This window comes from Takifugu flavidus, chromosome 16 (assembly GCF_003711565.1).
Source record: "Takifugu flavidus isolate HTHZ2018 chromosome 16, ASM371156v2, whole genome shotgun sequence".
Lineage (NCBI taxonomy): Eukaryota > Metazoa > Chordata > Actinopteri > Tetraodontiformes > Tetraodontidae > Takifugu > Takifugu flavidus.
This window is the reverse complement of record NC_079535.1, coordinates 10,617,711-10,634,871: the sequence shown is the minus strand read 5'-3', so window position 1 is coordinate 10,634,871 and position 17,161 is coordinate 10,617,711. Positions and strand designations below refer to the sequence as shown.

The 17,161-nt window shown below is 52.1% G+C and overlaps 1 protein-coding gene across 1 annotated transcript in view; it reads left to right on the top strand.

The window, feature by feature from the left end:
* Positions 1–17,161, top strand: part of tiam2a (TIAM Rac1 associated GEF 2a) — a 45,253-nt gene that overhangs the window by 11,444 nt on the left and 16,648 nt on the right. Inside the window, 10 exon segments of the mRNA XM_057059413.1 lie at positions 2,768–2,864; positions 3,395–3,652; positions 3,655–4,544; positions 6,854–7,313; positions 7,397–7,569; positions 8,362–8,586; positions 10,783–10,968; positions 11,191–11,334; positions 14,148–14,204; positions 16,686–16,862. Of these exon segments, the coding sequence (XP_056915393.1) occupies positions 3,397–3,652; positions 3,655–4,544; positions 6,854–7,313; positions 7,397–7,569; positions 8,362–8,586; positions 10,783–10,968; positions 11,191–11,334; positions 14,148–14,204; positions 16,686–16,862 (2,568 nt within the window). The 5' untranslated portion in view covers positions 2,768–2,864; positions 3,395–3,396.

Genomic DNA, 17,161 nt, shown 5'->3' with positions numbered 1-17,161 from the left:
TAGGAAGCCTCTACTGAGAGGAGAGCTCGCCGGGTAGATTTCTTGTTGGGAGGCATTTCAAAGAGCTCTTAGATTAACGGCTGGGACACTCAGGTAAGACGTTGCTCTTTTATCTGCTTTCTTTGAGGGTTAGAGGGACTGTCTTCACCCTCCCCACGTCCAGATCCACAGGTGTCGGTTGTGTTTGTGTCTGGATCTGTTTGATAGACAGGGACCGTGTTTCACGTCTGGCCTTGGAATAGCCGATACAGCAACGCGAAGCTCCGAGCCGTCACCTCCACAGCTGTCTGCTCGGGCCTGGCCAAAGAGTGTTCACACACGTCTCGCGTTCGCCTCATAAAGGGAGAGAGGAGCAAACTTTGGGTCAGAAGGAGCCGTTTTTGAGAGGCTTTTACCCCGTCAGAACTCCTGAACGTGTAATGAGAAAGTCCTGCTCAAACAAGCAGCGTGATGAATGTTTGGTGGCTTCGGCCACATCCATCTCAGAGTAATATGGGCTTTCAGCGGATGATTCATGCACAGACTTTCCCGGTCACGAGCAAACAACCGCAGGATGCTTTAAACCCGTTTCAGATGTCAAACATAAATGGCGGGCCCTTTAGCTACGGCCACTTTCTTTGCTTCCCGTCACTGCCGTCCGGAAAGAACTCAAAAGTTTTGTGCAAGTGTGAATCGGGGCCTGTTCCAGCGAAGCGCGCGGCCTCTTTAAGAGCGCCGTTGTGCCAGCGCCAGGGGAAAGTGATAAGAAACAACTCCCATGGGCCTTGATTTGACACGAGGAAGCCGACGTGATTGTGTTAGCGGCCAGTACCAATAACAAATGAGCTCAGCCTTCCTAACTAATGTGATAACAGAAATGTGCTAAAGCATTGAATCTTTTGGATACACTTATTTTAAGGTGTGAGTAACACCAAACTAAGCCTTTGGCCGCATGGCCATGAGGCAAGGTTATCTTATTTTTGTCCCAAGTTTAAAGTCAAACAGGGAGGCCAGAGTCGATCGTATCGACCCAGGGCGGCGTTACAGTCCCACGGTAGTCTCCTCGTGTTGTTCAACTCCAGCAATCACGCACCTACAGTGTTTATACCCTGCCGGGGTGTGGCTCCGTTCCTCGCCAAGACGCAAGCGGTGCCAGACTAAACATGGAGTGGAGGTGGGAGTCACCCAGGGGCAGGGAGAAGAATGCCAGGTCACAGGGGTGCGCTGAGGAGCACTGGGGTGGCGGTGGTCCATAGGCAGATGGCCTGCAGGAAGCCTATTGAATAAGAACAGAGGAGCGACAAGGAAGCAGGTGGGCGTGGCCTGACTGGGAGCAGTGGCTTCACGGCTAAAAGGAAGACTTGTCTTGTCGTTTTCCCGAAAGAACAATCGCACAATACCCCAGTTCGAGTTCCAACAGACGGCAAACGTGTGTGTCTTAAAGGTTTGTGTGAGGGTCTGTGAGGGTTTCAAGCCCACAGACCTGCTTTTTGTAAATAAAGTGCGAGACAAGCCCAGCGGCGGTGTTCTGAAAAGGCGGCCTCGGCGACGAGGTCGACGAGCTAGCTTTGCTGGGACTCCTCGTGCTGTCGGCAGCTGCTCTCTTGGCCTTTACTCCTCACAGCTTTTTGTTCAGCTATTCTTCATTCATAAAGAGGGACTGAAAAGCCTCTTTTAGTCCAGAAAGCTCCTTACACATGTGTTTCTGGAGATGCTGGGAGATGGGGAGCGGCCATAAGAACTCGACAAAGGACGCGTTGCAGCTCAATAAGATAACGTGACTGTTTTGCTGCAAAGTTAATGAAGTCATTGCAAGTGCAATAATTAAAAAAACAATCCTGATAGACTCAGAGCGATGGATCCTGTTTACTATTTTAGTTTAGCTTTTTCAATTCCCATGTGCTCAGTCGCCACTGTTTAATGTTACTTCACTGTCAGGGTGCATCGAGGCGAGCAGCTAATGTCCTAATGCTGCCGATCACCTAATCCTGAAGGTTAGGACTTCTGGCAGAGGCTATTAGCTCTCTAACCTTATAAAAGCTGTCCAGGTACCACGAGGCTTAGTGACGCCAGCTCTGCTGCCGTTGTGCACGCTGCATACATGTAAGTGGGTTACATTACACGATACCGTCACGCCGTTTCTCAGAAGCCGCCTGGCGGGTGCCACCGCAGAGCGCCCTCCTCTCCTCATTCGTCTCTGTTTCAAGATCGCGTCTCCGGACAAATTTGGCGGCGACTGGCCAAACGAAAAAAAAGAAAAGAAAAAGGAGCGGGCTTGGATTCCAGCGTTTAAAAATAAACAGGGGTGTACTGTAACCGGCTTTCAGACAAACTTTCCCAACCCCCGTTGAAAGGCGACGTCATTCACTAGCGGGGAGGTGGAAAAATGCTACTAAGGTTTGGTTTGGATGACGGATGGAGGAGACTTGGACTCATGGGGTGGAGAGATTCTTTTCTGTTAGTCACACTGCAGCGCCAGGGTGGCACCGCAACACTTCACTGCCTCTCTTCTTCTCCGATCCTTCTGCAAAGCACTTCATTGGAGGGGGGGAAAGGATCTCCTGGATGTTGGCTCAGTCACTTTTGCACACCTGCCAGCAAGTCTGTCAGTTTTAGTCCTGGACTGTTTAGCCGCGTAATGAGCGAGCGGCGCTGCCTCCACCTGGGGATTAGATCCGTTAAACCGGCACACGGCAGTTATAAAACACGGAGCCGGTTGCACGTCTGATAAATTGCAGTCAGACCCTCATCGCATTATTAAGCCAGGTTCTGTGTGTGTGTGTTTCAGATATGCCCCACTGCCAAGAAAACAGTTCATTTTAGGAAATGAGGTGGGCGGAGCCTCGCGCATAGAAGCTCCAATCTGAGAAGACGCTTTCAGGCAGGTGAGTTTGCTCGTGTATTTATATTTACATGTGTTACTTTGGATGTAACGACCTTAACTAATCAGTCTGGGTGTTGTATTGTTATATCCTGATAAATAGGTTTGGTCGTCTTTGACTCTAAGTTGTGAAAGCTATTTAACTTCACCTCTTATGTAAGGTGGTATTTGTATCCTCATGTCTGTTGTCGTGCCACCAAGTCTTACATGTACAGTGAGCGTGCACCAAGATGTCCCTCTGGTCACGGCTCTCGGTTACTAATGCAAGAATGTTTTGAACAGTCTGGAAGTTCTTTTTTTTCGCGTCTCCGTCACGCATAACATCCGTGACTTTCAGTTTTCTGGAAAGAGGATGAAAGAAGGCTGTGAAAGGGGTTAACCCATGCAGGTTAACGTCTGACGGCAACTCTTTTAACTTTAAAGCATGAGGGAAGTATTAGACCACCCGATGTGAGGCTTTGTGTTCTGTTCATCAGCCATGTTTCTCTGCATCTTCTAATGCCTTATATCTGTTTTGTGGCTTTTTTTCGGCAGCTATGGGAAATTCAGAGAGCCAGTATAGTATCCAGGGCCCCAAAGGCACCAGCTTCGTATTCTCTGGGAAACCAAAGCCATGCTCACAGAAGCTCCATTCAGCTAAAGACACTGTGTCTCCACATACCTGGTGGAAAACAGCCCCGATAGGCTCGGGGTACAAGGCCCGGTGCGTCGGCCGCGGCTGCCTCTCACCTCCTAAAAGCCGGCAGCCTTACTCTCCTCGCCACTATGACTACGTCTCTAAGGGAGGGAGGGGCGCGACCATCGCTGGCCCCGACCGGCTGGATGTGGTGCGAGGAAGCGACATGTGTCGGATGAATATGATGAAAATCCGTATGGTTCCGAACGCAGTGGGCACACGCTGAACGGACAAGTGGACGGGCAGGAGTCTTTACAGGAACAAAGCAGCCCGCGGGTGGTGATCAAAAAGGACGGCAGTCTCAGGGTGGAGTTCACCAACACCTCAGGTAACCCCCTCCTCTTGGATGAGGCTTCTGGCCCAGTGCAACTCCTCAAATTCTCTCCCAACTTAGAGCCTGCCTCCACTTCCAGTCCGTCTGGTTCCAGTGGGAGCAGGCAGGACGTCCACCGCGGCGCTCCACCTCCGGCCTCTACCTCATCCACAGCCAGAACGAGCAAAGGCAGCTCCCTGAGCTCCGATGGCTCGTGGTACGACTCCCCCTGGGGTCCCAACGCCGAGATTTGTGAGCAGGACCCACCCTGTTCAACCGGCATGACTGTCCAACAACTGGACTCCTACCCCGAGCAGTCCCCGCCGGTTTCCATCACAGACTTGTATAAAGATTCCACAATGGCTGCTACCTTCCCCACAACCAGTGCGCTGTCCTTCCAAATCCAAGCAGCTCTTCCTGACCAGAGGCAGCACAGAGGGTCCTTCGCTTCCGTCATGGACGTCCCGTTGGAGGAGTGCGCCGAGGTCCGCCAGTACTCGTCCTACACCCTGCCTTGTCGCAGGCCTAAAGCCCACACCATGAGCGAAGAGCTCGTCCAATATGGCGACCGGGACCACACCAGAGAGCAGGTCGGAGCAGAGTTCATCTTCCAGAAGAAAGATTCCATCAAAAACCGAATCCGGCGCCTCAGTGACTGGACGGGCAGCCTCAGCCGCAAGAAGCGGAAATGTCAGGTGAGATCGATCTGACTGCTTTTAGTCCTCCTTTCTGCCGTTGGATATGGGCGACAGCGGCCGGTAGTCACGTCCCTCAGAGCTATTGCTAAGTAGACGGCGTCGGTAACAACCGCGCAGTTTCCCGTCTGGCACGATTGGTGTGATTATGGAACTCGATGGTGGTCCTGGCACGGCCGACCTCCGTCCTCCGGCCTTTGGCAGCACAACACTGGCTGTCTGTGGTGAAAGGCACAGTGGGGCAGCACGAAATGAAGTCTGGTTGTTTATGTGAGGACGGAGGAAAGCACGAGGGACGCGGTGGAGGCGAGTTTGTGACTCTGCCTCACCACCTCCATGTTCACTGTTGCTCCCGTTCAGCACTTTTTGGAGTAGGATTGCTTCGATGTGGTGATTTCCAAGCAGAGCAGACGGGAGACATTTTCATGCTAGTGAAACGGGTCAAAGGGCGGATCGGAAATAACCGCAGCTTGGCTGCACGTTGCCAGCACATGCTCTCCGGCACAGGGCGAGCTCATCCCGCGAGCGCTCCATTCTTATTAGCTTTAGTTCGACGAAAATAACGAACGGAGCCTGAGCGCATGTCCCTCTCTATTAGACTTGAAAGCAATTGTTTCTGCATTAATTCATTCAGCTTTTGCCTTGTAAAACACTCAAAGAACACTGTTTGGACTCTGCCAGGAGAATAGCTCTAAGCCTTCGCGAGGCTCTGTTAGAGTGAAACTAAATCCTCGCTGAAGACTCAACCCGCCCCTCGTCTAATGCTAATGAATGACTTCTTCTGGCTGCTGCATGGTTTGGATTTTCTGGGCTCCCCTCGTGATCTTCAGGGAGTAAATCTGCTAATAGGGATCGCTGTTGAGTCAGCAGGCTCTAGCATCAACCAAAGGCCCGAACAGAAGTGTCATTGTACATTCGGGGCTAATTGAAATATAAGAGATGCAGAACAAGGACGCTGTCTGTCCATCATGTCTGGAGAAAATATGGGGAACAAAATGCTAATGCAGCTTTTATTTTGCAGCCTGCAGTTCACGGTAATAATCCATCATCCGCCATTTGGAGTTGCAGCATCCACAAATGTGGTTCTGTCTCTGTCTTCTGAAGAGAAACGAAGGAGGAATGCATTTCCACTTGTCAAACTAAGTCAAATAATGGAGTCAAATCGGTGTGCTTCATGGACACACAGTGCTCTCCTTTGTAACCCTAAACACCCTCTTCAGATTTACGTCACAACCTTTTTTTGGGCTAACACCCCTCCGGTTGATGAAATCGGCTAATTCCGGGTTCAAAACAACACTCCAGCCTCGTTTTGCCTCCACCTGAACTCTGGGTTTAAAGGTCACACCCCAACCCCCAAGTTACAGGTCAAAACCCTGCACATAATAAGAAGCAGCTGAAAGATAACCTGCAGAGAAGGTGCACACATTCCAGCTGCACCACCATAATAGACCAGCCCTCCACCTTTTCTGAGAGGTTGACCTCAATAACCCATCTTTGTTTTCCCTTAACAAGTGAACGTAATCACCGATGGACACAAAAACCCCACAGGCCAGTAAAAGCCACCGATCATCAAAGAAAATCACGTACTTTTTATGTCGTGCAGCCTTTCAGTGACCTCACATTACGCGCGATAATATACCAGTGTCCAGTTTGATCGGGTTCATCGCTGCGTCTCGTTGGAATGCGAGCTTTTATCTGTTTGGTTACAGGATTAGAAATAATCCTCATCAGGCTTCAGTGAGGGAGCATCGGTTTATTTGCACAGAACAAGCCATTTCTGTTTGCTTCCGGGAAAAGTTTGATTGTTTCTTGATATTGACAGTGGCAAGTGAATGAACGGTGATTGAGAGGTCGGGGGGGGCTCTCTGTTGCTCTGTCGTGACGGTGCATAGCGTGTGTCTGCATGTTGAGAGCACTCCACTCTGTTGCCAGGGTCAAAATCAATGCCGCAATCTTGTCAAGTGTACGTATACCTCCATTAGGCTTAAAAGAGTGCAATTCCATCAAGTGTTCATTTGGGGAATAGAGGATCCGCGGCGCAGCTCGGATGATGTGAAATTGCCTGAGCCTGGGGGGGTTCCGACCTCCCAGGTGCCATCACGGGAAATTTGTCCCACTTTTCGTGAGTCTGGCAAAAGATTTAGAGCCGGTAATGGAAACTTTGAAGTAGGTTTGGGAAGGGATGGGGGGTTCAGAAATTCTGCAGTCTTCGGCTAATTAAAATAAACATTGTTAAAATGTTGGCTGGGGCCAACAGACCTCCGGCCTTTGATCTCACCTCTCGTACGTTTCTTGTGTCTGTCCATCAGCAGGACACCAGATACAAGGATCTGGGCGACGCCTTTGACAGTGGCGTTGATGGTCTGACGGCGGACACCAGCTCCCCATCCCAAGTCTCCAGCCTCCTCTGGTTCTCGGGAACTTCCAGGGCCCATTCATCAGGCGCCATCCACCAGTCGGCAACCAGCAATGCGGTCCGGCAGAATATTTATGAGAACTTTATGCGGGAGCTGGAGACGGGTATAGGACAGGGCGGGGTGGGTTCTGGTGACAGACTCGACCCGTCCACTGGCACCGAGGAGGGGGAGAGCAGCAGCGAGTCTGCGGAGGGCTCCCTGGAGCAACTGGACCTGCTGTTCGAAAAGGAGCAGGGGGTGGTGAGACGAGCCGGGTGGCTTTCTTTCAAACCCCTGGTCACCCTGCACAAAGACAGGAAGCTGGAGCTGGTGAGCCGCCGCAAATGGAAGCAGTACTGGGTGACCCTGAAAGGTAGGCTTGAACAGGAGGGCAGGCTGGTCACAGCACCACTTCCTGTCAGCATCGCTCATTCCTGGATCTGCTCGTCCCTGCAGGATGCACGTTGCTCTTCTATGAAACCTACAGCAGAGGCTCCCCAGAACTGGAGCTGTCGCCCCGCTACGCTCTCCTGGCCGAGGACAGCGTCGTCCAGGCCGTTCCCGAGCACCCGAAGAAGGAGAACGTTTTCTGCCTCAGCAATTCCTATGGAGACGTCTACCTCTTCCAGGTAACAGGCGGCAGAGGCCCCTGATTAAATCTGCTGTCGCTCTGATGGTTTGTTCCTTCATTCGGAACAGATTGCGACTCGAGCCCTCCCCCCGAAATCCGCTCGTCTGTAGTTTCAGTGGCCGAATTATACCTGACTCGCATCCTCCAGTCTGGCATAGAAAAATAACCAATTTTGGCTGGTGAGGGGAAGCAAATTGGGCAAAGCTTCTAGCCGAAGGGTCCAAGAACAACGTCCACATTGGCTATTGTGCGGGCTGACCTACATACGATCCTAAACTTCAGGCCTCGACTCGGCTCCTTTTAAGATCACAAGACAGCCGTATGTGCGGCGTCTGGACCGACTCCTTCTAAAGTAGTTCTGTGTGGAGCTGACAGGGCCCCAGAGGCAAAAGGGGATGTGGAACATGGAGCTGGGAAGACGGTTTTCCACTGCTTTTGCTTCGTAAGCTTCAATCATCTGCACATCTAAATGAGGCTCAGCTCATTTCCCATTTCCCAAATTTCCTTTCGCTTATACGGAGAAATAATCATATACTTGACTTGGGAAGCAATTGTGTGATTTAATCACTTTATAACACTCGCTTCCTCGGCATCAATCAGGTTCCCTCATATTGATCCGGCGAGGCCCCGCTCGCCACCCGACGGCCTCCCGGTGATGTATGACGGAATAACTCGACAGCCGGGCTTTGGCGGCGCCAGCAGATTTGTCACCTGTCACATCTGAATTCAACCTGTGGGGAGAAATATCGGCCTCGCCTCTAAATCTCCCCCCTCCTTTCTGCCCTCGCAGGCCAGCAACCAGACCGACCTAGAAAACTGGGTGACGGCCATCCATTCCGCCAGCGCCTCGTTACTGGCCAAGCGCCAGGGAAAGGAGGACACGGTGCGCCTGCTGCGGAGCCAGGTCCGCGGCCTCCTGCAGAAGATCGACATGGACGGGAAGATGAAGAAGATGGCCGAGTTGCAGCTGACCGTTGTCAGCAACCCCAAAAACCGCAAGGCCATAGAGAACCAGGTGAGCGACACGGCGGCGCCACTGAGTGGGATTAGCCGCGGGCGTCGGTGGAGACCCCCCCCATCACATTTCCATACCATTAAACGACAGCAGCGGGGGCCCCTGAGACAGTAGATCTGCGTGAATGTGCTGATGCATCATGTGGTGTGACATCTGAACTTTTCATGCTAAATTATGATCCGTTCCTCCCCCCGGTGGATGTCAGTATTCCACGCCATGTGTGTAGGAACCACGTGACGCGTCCCGCTCTGGGTTTCTGGCTCTGTGACCGCGGCGACAAGCATATGCTTTATTTTTATCTGTGGGTGGGGGGAAGCGTCCTAAATGCACCATTCCCCAAACGCATCTCACGGGGCCCCAGAGATCAGCTCTGTCTCCCAGCATCAAATGGGGATTCCAGATGTTTCTAGTAATGGGCTCTCCATGCATTAGCCTCCTCCTCTCAGCCCCCGGGAGAATCCAGAGCCCCCAGCGCTGTGGCGATGTCCGCATACGGCAGAGTTACAACCCCCCCCCCCACCAATACCTCTATATCAACAGCCCAATTTAAAAATGTGGAGGAATTTCTGCAACAAATGCTGCTGGAACAAAACTTTTTACACCTCCAGCAACGACATGGAATCTACTGGTGTGTGTGTTTCCTTTGTGACGGCTACTTGCTGCTGTAGGTGGCCATTTTGGAGGGGGTGTCACCCCGAGCGGTCAAAAAAATGCTATTATGAAGCTGGACGGCTCGCCCCAGCGATGTCACTACCTGACTCCGAGGTGGGATTCAGGCTAATTGGAAGCAGATACACAATCAGTCAGGAGAACAAGAGACAGCGAGGTCAGAGGAGTTTGTGACGGGCTCTGATGCAGACTCCCCGAGGCGGATGATAGATTTGAGGTTGTGACGGGGTTTCTTTGATGTCCCCCTGCCCCCGCCCGTGTCGGCAAGAGTGGGTTCCAAGAGACCGCTGTTGAAGAACGGCTTTGGCAACCGCTCATGCACACAAACGTGCACCGAGATCAGGTTGCAATCGGAAGGGGCAGATGCTAAAGAGGGCAACTAAGGAGAGATGAGAATCTCCTCAGAGGGGTCCAGACATGTTCACCGTCCTGATTCTGCGCGATGCAGAAAGAAAAGCTGTCGAAAAAACCATCTTATCGGTGCAGCAAAAGGCGTCTTTGTCTCTAAAGAAGGATCCGAAATAGTATAAATAGAATTCTCTCTTAGCTAAAGAATTCATTGCAAGGCCATTTGGGAGTTTGTTACTTTCCGATTCCCCCGTTTCCTGTTGCGAGATGCCGCTAGTGACATAACGTCTTCGCTCTCAGTCAATGGAAAACCGAGCAGCTTCTCAGCAACTGGCCGTAGCACCGGAGCGGAGCTTGTTTTGGTGGAAATAGGCTCATTTTCTGTCAAACATTCCTGGTTTCCAATAAAGAGTTGGCACTGGGCACCAGAGCGAATGTGTTCAAGAACTGGCTTTAATATTCCACAAATCCCGGTGATGTAATAGAGATCTCGTTAGATTTGCGGCTCCTCCGTTGTTTAATATCGTTGGTCAGGTATTTGTTTGCATAACTGACGCTCCAAATGCAAGGCTGCATTCAAACCAGATTCCTCAGGTCTGGAATGAGAGTATCGGCTGGATGTCATTGAAGGGAGGCAGGTTAACAGAGGCCACCTGCACACCGGCGTGTTCATGGGTTTAGCTAGCGCAGCTAGTCCGTCCTGGTTCTGCAAAGAATTACCCCAGCGCGAGCGCGAGCTAATTGGACGCCGCCGCGGGGGGCGTTATTGTAAATGAACTTTTAAAGTCAGTTGTTATGGAGGCTTGTTTAACTTGACTGCCCCCATTAAACAAAGTCTCCAGCCAACAAAATAAGCACTTTCTCATCGTTTACATTGTGCAGGCTATTAAGTCTGCGGAGGTTTAAGTGAAGGCCTGCGCAGCGTCACCGCTCTCGCCGGACTCGCATAAAAACAATTTTAGGATTTACTGTGCTGGTGTTCAAATCTCTTCACTCCCCCAGCAATTTGCCTCCTCACCAACATCTGCAAGCAATCGCAGCCTGATGAAAAGTGCTCGGCTGACCCTGGATCCAGCCCCTCTACCTCTGCCCCCCCATCCCCAGAAAAAATCCTGAAACTCGCCTTTCGTTCATCCATAAAAACCTGCTTAATAAACAACGATCTTTCCTTCCCATCAGATCCAGCAGTGGGAGCAGAACCTGGAGCGATTTAACATGGATTTGTTTCGGATGCGATGCTACCTGGCCAGCCTACAGGGTGGAGAGCTGCCAAATCCCAAGAGCCTGCTGGCATTCGCCAGCCGGCCCACTAAAACCACGCTGGGACGCCTGGGAATCTTCTCCGTCTCCTCCTTCCACGCACTGGTGAGAGAGCGTGAAAGAGCAAAGGACTGGAGGGAAAGCATCCACGTTTGTGCGTGATGCTTCGGTAACCTCGAAGACCTCTTAAGCGGAATCTTAAAGGCATCAGACAGACGGTCCTGAACGCACCACCGGAGAAAACCTAATTAAGATGGACAGATTAGACTCCCGGTGAAATTCCTGTCGAGCTAAACGATCCCAGTCCTGATATGTGCATCTGTTCAGATCTGTTCCAGAGATGAGGCCACGCTCAGGAGGCGTTCGCTGTCCCTCACGCACCGACGGCGCAAGAAAGGTCTCTTCTCCTCCCTCAAGGGCCTCGACAACCTCACCAAGAGAGGCCGCGAGAAGCGCCCCTCTGCATCCAAGGTACCGCCGCCCCGCGCTCGTCTGATGCTCGCTGCATTTAAACAGACGTCGCCCCCCCCCCCCCCCCCCCGTAAAGAGATGTCGTGTTTGAGTGCGCACCTCTCATTAACGCGAGCATTCCTCGCCCAGGTGCAGACCGGGAAGCTTAAAACCTCGCTGGTTAGTAATTAGCCTCACGCTGGCTGTTTATTTACCCACACAGAAATCCTCCACTCTGTTCCCCGAAGCTCCGACCCGGGAGAATCCGCTCGGTGGTCTATTTTCAGTCCCACCACAGGAGGAATTTACTGCGTTCTTTTAGCACGTTCATTAGCAAGGGGGGTGGGGGTGGGGGGGGAGCGTGGTTTTGATTAACAGTAATGGATCCTCATCGTTCTGCGCTGTGAAGTCGATGCGGAGCCACTTTGGTTTTCCCGAGCCAGCCGAGCCCATCTGAAGCCGAGCCACGACCCCCCCCGCTAAACACTCAAGTTTCTTATCAAGCTCGCACAGACAGCAACCCCCCCCCCCCCCTGACCCCCCATATTCAAATTTGCACGTTGCCACACATCTGCCGGCAGCTGGGTGGAGGTGCGTACCGGTATCAGTGGCGGGGGAGTCCAGTCGGCCTTAACGAGGCCCGGTTCCGTCTCCCAGTGCAGAAGGTTGAGGCGGCGCCGCAGCACGCATGAATTATTGAGAGCCATATGTGGTTGACGGCGTCCTCCGCTCTTCTCTCGGCCCCGCAGACATCAGCAGATGGCCGCTGTAGCGACGCTAAATATTAAACACCCTTTCTGTGTCCCCCCCCCCCCCCCCCAGGCCGACTGTTGGAGCTTCTTTCTGGTATCAGGGAATCATAAAAGGGTTAAAGTGCTGGCTGCCGTACATCTGCCGCGTTTTGACGTAGCGTTTGTTAGAGTGAAGGGTCACCCCGGCGTGGTCCCTCTGTTGGTGTTCATCACCGGCCCCTCGCACCTTATCTCGCATCTTATTGGCCAGGCAGGAGTTTGGAGCGTGGGCGGCCTAAAGGTCCAAACAGTCTTATCTTGTGTTACCTTTTCTTTTACACGTTTATCAGTTTTCCTCCTTTTTTGCCCTGCATGTATCCCCCTGTCCTACGAGTTTCCTCTCACTCTCTCACCATTTGTCTTCTCTCCTTTGGCCCAAGCTCTCTCTCCCTCTCTCTCTCTCTCTCTCTCTCTCTCTCTCCCTCTCACTCCTTCTCTCCCTCTCTCTCTCTCTCTCTCCCTCTCACTCCTCTCCCTCTCTCTCTCTCCCTCCTCTCTCTCCCTCTCTCACTCCTTCTCTCCCTCTCTCTCTCTCTCCCTCTCTCTCTCTCTCCCTCCTCTCTCTCTCTCCCTCTCTCACTCCTTCTCTCGCTCTCCCTCCTTCTCTCCCTCTCTCTCTCTCCCTCCTCTCTCTCTCTCTTCCTCTCTCTCTCCCTCTCTCCCTCCTTCTCTCCCTCTCTCTCTCTCCCTCCTGTCTCTCTCTCTCCCTCCTCTCTCTCTCTCTCTCTCCTCTCTCACTCCTTCTCTCTCTCTCCCTCCTCTCTCTCTCCCTCTCTCTCTCTCCCTCTCTCTCTCTCTCTCTCTTCCTCTCTTTCTCTCCCTCTCTCACTCCTTCTCTCTCTCTCTCCCTCTCCTCTCTCTCCTCCTCCTCTCTCTCTCTCTCTCATGCCACATGCTCAAGCCCGCAGACTTTTTTCCACGCTTTTCCATCCTGAGTCATATGTTGACTAAGCTTAAATCTCATTTGCCGCTACGACACAAGGCTCTTCAACTTTGCCGCAGTTATTCACCCCCCCATCCCTCCCAGTTTTCTCCTCTCTCATCCGTCTTAGGGGAGCCGTGTATACAATAAGAAGCTGGCCGGTCAGCTGTGGGAAGCGGGCCAGGAAGGTCTGAGGATTTGTGGGAGAGTCGGTAAAGCTTTCTAAAATTAGCTGGTTAGGATGAAGCAACAGTGTTTACAGACGCTTTATAAATGTAGCCATGTTGGGGTGGGGGGCGGGGGTGGGGTCAGCTGAGGGTTCTTAGAGGGAGCCAGTTTTTCTTATTGTGAAGGCATCACACATAATTCCTGAACGATGAAGCAGTGAAGCTGCACACGTGACGCGAGGGAGAATGCACAGCGAGGCAGAGTCCTCACGTGTTCAGAGGGACGCCTCAGGCAACGCCAGCACATGTGAGGCGCCTGCTGTTATATGTAAAAGGTCTCATTAAGATTAAAACCAAAGCGCCTCAGGAGTCTGCAGCTTGCTTTCCATCATAGAGGAAGAAAATGGGATTTCTTTTATCCAACGGAAGCTCGGGAAGGATGCATTAAAGCCCTGATCTTTATTGACCAGAGCTGGACGACAAACAATTCCCGACCCCCGTGAGACACTTTTATACGGTTTGAGTGTTTGTGGCAGGACACGAGCATCGTGGGGGTTTTTTCACGCCACTTTCAGGACCAAACTGCTCCATTTCCGTCAGCAGCGGCGCCGCCTGTCATGTCCGTCCCAGCGGATGACAAACTATCACAGCAATAAGCTGATAAGTGCCCCCCCTTTCCGAGCAGGAGCTGGTGTTTGGATGTAACGGATGGCTTTGTGTTAAACCTGGGTTACGTTGCTGTCGGAGTCCTGCGAAGGTAGACTGGGAGGTCACGGACTGGGAGGGCGGGAGAGAAGAGGGGGGCGGAGGGATTAAAACAGACTCACCCCCCCCATCCGCACACACAGACACACTGAACACAATCAAAGCATTCCACTCGCCGCGCGTAGTTTTTAATGAGCTGGCCGGGCACTAAATCGCTCATGAGTCAATCCATCTGTCTCCCCGTTTCAGATCTTCGACGGCGACGCGGGAGGCCAGACGCACACGTTGCCTCCCAGAAGCACCGAGGTGAGAAACGTCGACAGATCTTTGATTCCCCCCACCCCCAACCCACCACCACCACCCCCACACCCATCCTGTGGCACCATCTCCTGGCCCAGACTATCGGCTGCCGCGTACAGACGCCACGAAAGATGTTGTGATGTCCCGGCTTGGTCAAGACAGGCGGAAACTCACCGCTGTCTCATGGAGACAGATCAGTTTTATGATATAATCATCTCCTGCCAGTGTGTGATTATTCTGTGAGCACAAATCTGTGTTATTAGATTGTGAGTTACTCCCACAATGCATCTGTGGCCAGTTATTGTTTTTCTTTTTGAAGGATTTCTTCTATTATTGAGGATTTTTTGGAGCCGATGGGATATTTTTAGGAATGGTTTTTATGTTCATACTTGCTGCGGATTAGATCCGATGGCACGTCCCACTACGCTGGCGGTCAAAGTCTCCGTTCTCCGTCGCTGCGCGTCATCGGAAGCGGCGATCAGCCTTTAAATCAATTCGCGTCCGATCCGTCGAGAAGCGCGGTTGTTAATTTTTCACACTGATGAAGCATAATGGACACTTTCAGACCGATTTAGATGGCTTCTCCGAAGATCCGAAGAATGCTGCGATTCATTTAACGTGCGCGTGCTTGTGCGCGCGCGTGGGGGGGATGTGGCGAGTGTTAAAACCGGACCCATTAAGGCCCTTGAAATGGACTGGGGGCAGGAAATGGTTTGTGGATAACAATAACGGCCTTCATTGGTCGGAGGCTTTAATGGGTCTGGAAACGCGTCTGAGTGCTTCGATCTTTTCCTGGAGTCGGCTGGGATGAGGGAAACCGGCGCATCACAGGAGTCTGTTTAGTTTAGCGAGGATTAAGACGTCTTAAGCCGCAGAGGGCCGAGAGGGCGAGGACAGCGCGATTATTGATCGATTTTTTTTTTTCCCCCCTCATCTTCGTCTTAAAGGTGAAGGTGCCTGTTTTTAATTTACTCTAAACACTCATCTTGAGGTGCCACATCGTGTGTCAAAGTGACTGAAATCCAAACTCTTCCCCCTCGGTTCTTGTGTGGAAGCGAAGCCCGGCCACCCCAGACCAGCTTCTGCTTTCTGATATTAAAGGCCGGCTATCATGAGCTCACTGAGTCTCACCGCCACAAATTGATCTCTTTCCAAGCCGCCGCCTCCTCGCCACGCGCCACCACCCTCCCCTGCTTCACCTCTGAAGCCCCGGGAGCACGCGTCAGGGACATGTTCTATTATTGTCAGTGTCTGTGTGTGTGTGTGTGTGTGTGTGTGTGTGTGTGTGTGTGTGAGATATAAGTAGAAAGAGGAACCCCAAATTTCCCTAACTTGAGTCAGCTGGTGCTGCCCAGTCACTGACATGACCAGATGGCATTTTTCTTTTCCCACAACAGTTATTAAACCATCCGTCATTCCATTTTTAGAAGCTCCGGGGCGGGTGGAAGGAGAAGTTGGGTGTAATTTCCACATTTCTGAAGGAAACATTGAGAAGTGTTTGGACTAAATCGAGTACACACCTGCGATTTGTCCGGAGTTTTGGGAGCTATTCAGGGAACATGACGGTTTGGTTCCAGCTCTGTCAGACCGTCACGCGCCGTTAGTCAGCCGTCGGGGTCGGTACGAGTCTCAGTTCACCGGTTTGTGATGCAACCGGTTGCCGTGGCGACTTAGCGGTTCTTTTCCATGTTTGCAAGCGTGGCCTCGTTCGCCGCCCACCTGCACAGACGGGAACAAACATTAGGGAGCTGAGTTTTTAAAGGCTGCTTCTGTCCCTTGACTGACTGGAAAAGTTTGCCTCTGTTTGTCTGTGCTTGCACCAGTCTGACCAGTCTCGTTTGTCTGGAAGGGAACCCTCTGTGGGTCTCCGGTCTCTGGTTCAAGCTTGTTTAATATTTGTCGGCACTGCTGAATCGCCGACTTCCTCGGCTTCAAAACACGGCGGCGCTGCGCCGTCCCTCAAGGTCTTTTGGAATTGCGGTCTGCAGTCTGCGCAGCGACACTCCAGCACTATTTTCCTTCCTTCAGAGACACAGAGTCGCAACCAAAACCTCTAAATGACTGCCTGTGAGGCCGAGCAGTTGGCTACTGCACCACCAGCACCGCCCGCCTTAATACCCAGATCAGACTGGCTCTGAACGATACCATCAACGACTGTACGAACATGAAACTTTCAAGCTGTGGACCCGGAGAGCTGCAGGAGCCTCGTGCAACTGGTCTGGACGTCTAGACTAGTCGGCCCCTGCGAATCTGCCTGCGTGTGCAGCCATCGCCATGTCTGCCGTCTGTTGTCACATACATTTCTGAAAGTCTGTTTGTACGACGTCTCTGATCCAGAAGCAAACATTTAACTAATGCAGCCGTATTGATCAGTGTTCTGTCAGAGGCCCACAGAGTCTCACCGCCAGCCTCCCTCTCTTTTTACCTCCATCTTCTGTTTTCGCTCTTTAATCTGATGTCCATCTCGCCTTTCTTCCTCCCTCACAGAGGCTGGATGTGCTCTCCAGCATCTACTCCATGTCGCCCCCCGAGGACGGGGCGTGGGACGGCGCCGGCGGGGCCACAGAGGCGCTGGCGTGCGTCAGCATGCCGGACGGCACGACGGTCCAGCTTCCAGTAGGAAGAGACCAAACAGCTGCTGAGCTCCTCTCTGCGGCCTGCAAGGTTAGCTCGCTGGTTAGTTGGGAAAAAAAACATATTTCTTTTAAATATGAAAATTAGAAAAACTCAATTTTTCCTTCAGAGCTCCATATACTAAAACTGAATCCTTAATGCTCATATAGGCTCCTGGAAACATATGTTGCAGCAGCTCTGGTTTTAATGTGCTTTTAAAATGCCACTGTACACACACTCTTAACACCGCAGTCCCCTGAGCGAAGGCTTTTGGTGGTTGGCGGCGTTTTCTCATCAGTAAGTGTAAACTTGGTGAATAATTCACACCTCGGACGCGCGGCATCTGTCAG